This window comes from Poecilia formosa, unplaced genomic scaffold (assembly GCF_000485575.1).
Source record: "Poecilia formosa unplaced genomic scaffold, Poecilia_formosa-5.1.2 Scaffold410, whole genome shotgun sequence".
NCBI lineage: Eukaryota > Metazoa > Chordata > Actinopteri > Cyprinodontiformes > Poeciliidae > Poecilia > Poecilia formosa.
Window position 1 is genome coordinate 545,873 of NW_006800349.1, and position 3,580 is coordinate 549,452.

At 50.3% G+C, this 3,580-nt stretch overlaps 1 protein-coding gene across 4 annotated transcripts; it reads right to left on the bottom strand.

Annotated features, from left to right (window-relative positions):
* Nucleotides 1-666: 666 nt before the first annotated feature.
* Nucleotides 667-3,307, bottom strand: LOC103155056 (inaD-like protein). Of its 4 annotated transcripts, none has more exons than XM_016663253.1 (9): nt 3,074-3,307; nt 2,935-2,994; nt 2,373-2,585; nt 2,220-2,303; nt 1,892-2,155; nt 1,825-1,859; nt 1,624-1,771; nt 1,343-1,429; nt 667-906 (listed from the first exon to the last, which is right to left on the bottom strand). In XM_016663253.1, the coding sequence occupies exons 1-9, from the start codon at nt 3,290-3,292 to the stop codon at nt 751-753; spliced, it is 1,266 nt and encodes a 421-aa protein (XP_016518739.1). In that variant the 5' UTR covers nt 3,293-3,307; the 3' UTR covers nt 667-750. The 4 variants fall into 4 exon arrangements, with proteins under 4 accessions (XP_016518739.1, XP_016518738.1, XP_016518737.1 ...); XM_016663252.1 differs by having other exon boundaries at nt 2,373-2,594; XM_016663251.1 differs by having other exon boundaries at nt 2,373-2,600.
* Between the last annotated feature and the right edge of the window lie 273 nt (nt 3,308-3,580).

The following is a 3,580-nucleotide window of genomic DNA, read 5'->3' on the forward strand; positions in this document are numbered from 1 at the left end:
CACAGGTCAGACCTTTTCTTTAAGCCACAGTTGAAAGACTTTGAATGTCCGACTTTGTTTTAGAGTTTAGATTCTGTGAATGCAAAGACAATAGATATGAAATGTGTTGAGGCTTTGAACAAAGTAAAATTAAAAGATAAACCTTGGAGAGATTTTTTTTAGTTGGTTCTGAGGTGAAACCTGGATGGTTTTACTTTATAAGCCAAAAATGACTAAAAATGCTAAAAGTGATTTACAGTGGCGTTATTGCAGTTAATACTTTTGTTTCTATTATTAACCTGCTGTTTCAGGTAAATGTCCTTTTTGTTTAATAAGAGAAACTACCTTTCATTGTTTCGTTCAATGTTTCAGAATAATGGATTTATTTACGTTACTAAGAGACATTTGGAAATCATTCGGAGAAAGTTTCACAGAACAGCCTCCAATCTGGTTCTTTATGTGAAAAGAAAGGAAAATTGGACGGTTGTTGAATTTTTTCTTGGTCAGGCAAAGGTTGCAATTTATTGGAGTAGAAAATTTAAAATTAACAATGAACAGAATACTGATTGTGAAAAGTAGTATGGTTAGAACAAGAGTGATGTTAGAATATAAATATTTAAAAATTGATGAAAATATTTTTCTGAATATTTAGGATTATGAAGGTGTTTTATTTACTTTAATTCTGAACTTTATGAATGTGTTAATTTGAAGTTGTGTTGAATGTTCCTATGGATCATTACTGAATGAATAAATTAGTTTTTAAAAATCAAATCAAAATCTCTGTCTGTTCCCACCTGAGCTGCTCTCAGAGCAGGAAGTGATGTCACTGCTGGTCTTGAAGCCAATTGGCTCAGGGGTTACTGGGGGCTCAGGTGAGGCAGGTGTGGGGGGCGGAGCCTCAACACCTGAGCTGCTGATGTTGCTCATCTGGAAGGAAGAGAAAAACGTTTGATCGCTTCAGTAACAGAAGCTGCAAAAAAAAAACAAAGGATGAATTGGTTCTTGTTATGTCATTAGAAATCGCTGCCACTTCCTGTCTATTCTTCTCCTGCGTTTCTGCCAGCAGTAGCATCCTATTGGTCAGAACTCGTGATGCAGTTTTACAGAAAACAGCAAAACAGCTGGAAAATGTTTTTATTTTTATTGAATTTGGTGCATTTCTGCAATAAATTCATTTTCAGAATTAAAATTTGTGTAATTTTCACGTCAATGGAATCGCAGCTAGAGAAGCATGCCACACTTTTCAGATCATAACCATGACGACCAGCAGCAGCTCTGTTACATGAGGTTCTGGGTGTGAACCTGATCCGAACCAGTGGCTCCACCTGGCCCGGTCGGTTCTGATCCGGTCTCAGAAGCCCACCTGGCTCCCCCCGGTGGTCAGTCTGGAGCATATCCAGGAAGCGGCTTTGAAGCGGCCGAGCTCCAGCTGGACGGGTCCACGGGCGCACTGCAGAACCAACAGAACCACAGGGAAGCGGGTCAGAACCAGAATCAGCTCTGCACAAAAACTAGAGTTCTGGTTCTTAAACTGGTTGTACTGAACAGAACCAACCCTTCCTCTCCAACTGGACCGGACCAGCTCCTCAGAATCTCGGGTCAGGAGGTAGACCTCCTGCCTTCGTCCTCCATCCTCATCCTCACCTTCAGCATGGCGGCCACGCCCTCCTGGGACGCGCGTCTCGTGTCCTCTCCGTCCACCGACAGGATCTGGTCTCCCTGCATCAGCCGTCCGTCCAGCTCAGCGGCGCCCCCTCTGACCACCTCCGAGATGAACACGCCGCTGCCGCTCCTGACACACACACACACACACACACGGAGGTCAGTAGAGCTCAGTTGCAGTACCACCGTTCACCCGTAGAGGGCGCCATATTTAGATGCTGTTTGGGCTCAAACCGGGACCAGAACGGGCCTGAGGTTCTGGTCCCGGTCCGGTTCCCCTACAGAATTCTGGGCCCTCAGACTTGGTTAGGGAGTCGGACCTCTTGCCAACGATGCTGAAGCCCAGTCCTCTGCCGCTCTTCTTCTGCAGCTCCACCTGGAACCGGTCCAGGTTCTCCTCGTCGCGGAACCGGGCCTCGTCCCTCAGAACCGTCAGCCGGACCTTCGCCGGCGTCTGACGCAGGGCGGCGATGGCCTCCTCATGGGACGCACCGCGCAGATCCACGCCGTTCACCTGGACACAGAACCGAGAGTCAGCCCAGCAGAACCAGAACCAGAACCAGAACCAGCAGCCGTACCTCCAGGATCTGGTCTCCGGCCCAGAGCCGTCCGTCCCGGGCCGCCGCTCCTTCCTCGTACACCTCGTGGATCACGATGGCGTTCTGCAGGAGAGACCACGACCCGTTTGAGACCGAACCGGTTCTGTTCAGCCCGACAGAACTTGGTGTTACCAGCTGGGTGTCTGTTCCTCCCACGATGCTGAGCCCCAGTCCGGACCGACCCTTGCAGATCTCCAGAACCGTTTCCTGACCTGGAACCACGGTGCAGCCAGACGGGTCCGACGTGGACGGCCCAGAACCGTGGGTGGTTCCTCGGCTTGCGGACTGGACCTCGGTGCCGACCGGAGGAGGAGAAGCTGCCGCCTGTCGGCTGGAGCTGCTGGAGCTGCTGGACTGGACCTGGATCAGAACAGAACCATGAACCCAAACCAGAACCAGCTGCAGGTTCTGTTTCTGTTTTGATCCAGGTCTTGCGTAGTTGATGCTGGTTCTTTGGGTCTGACACAGGTCGGTTGTGAACACTTTTGTCTGGATCTAAGTTCGGTCCAAACATTGGTTCTGGTAAATGTTTGACAGTGCGGGAAGCACCATATTTGGACGTGTTTAAAACTGGTTCTGAAGGAAATTAAAAAACAGATCAGAACCGCTGGTGGAGAAGACCGGGTCAGCTTGACGCTAAACAAGCTGGTTCTGATCCGACCCGCTTCAGAGGCTCATGGTCTGCTGTCGGTACCTGGAGCTCCGGCGGCGCCCTGGCAGCCTGCGGATCGCCATCTGCAGCGTTGCTGAGCCTCTGAAACACAGAACAGAGCGGGTCAAGGTTCTGGTTCTGTTTCTGGTCCGTCCTCTTAACTGGACTCTGCAGGATGAACCTGGGAGCAGCCACAGGAGGCCGAGCTTCTCTGGACCGTCCTCTGCGTCTCCACCTCTGGCCTCTCAGGGGCGCCGTCGCTCCGAACAAACCCTTTGGTCGGGTTCTGGTCCTGTTCAGCAGAACATGGGTCAGTTCTGACCGGCGGCTCTGGCGAGGGGCGGAGCCGCTCAAGGGGGGCGGAGCTTCCGACCTGTCCCGGAAACACAGAGGCGGCCATGTTTTTACATTCACCTGAACCTGGTTCTGATTCTGCCTCAGGTTCTTCTCCGTTTGGTCTGCGGCTCCCCCTGCTGGAGGGAATCACCACTGCAACCCTGCAGGTTCTGCTTCCTGACTCTGACCTTCGACCCCAAGAACCCGATGGCACCATAAGTTTAATGTGTTGAGGTGTGTGTGAATGTGTGTGTGGCAGTGGTGGGAAGTAACGATTTAATAATGGGTACTTTCTACTTTTACTCCACTACATTTATTTAGTATCTTGGCTGTGCCTAGAACTGCACATTTC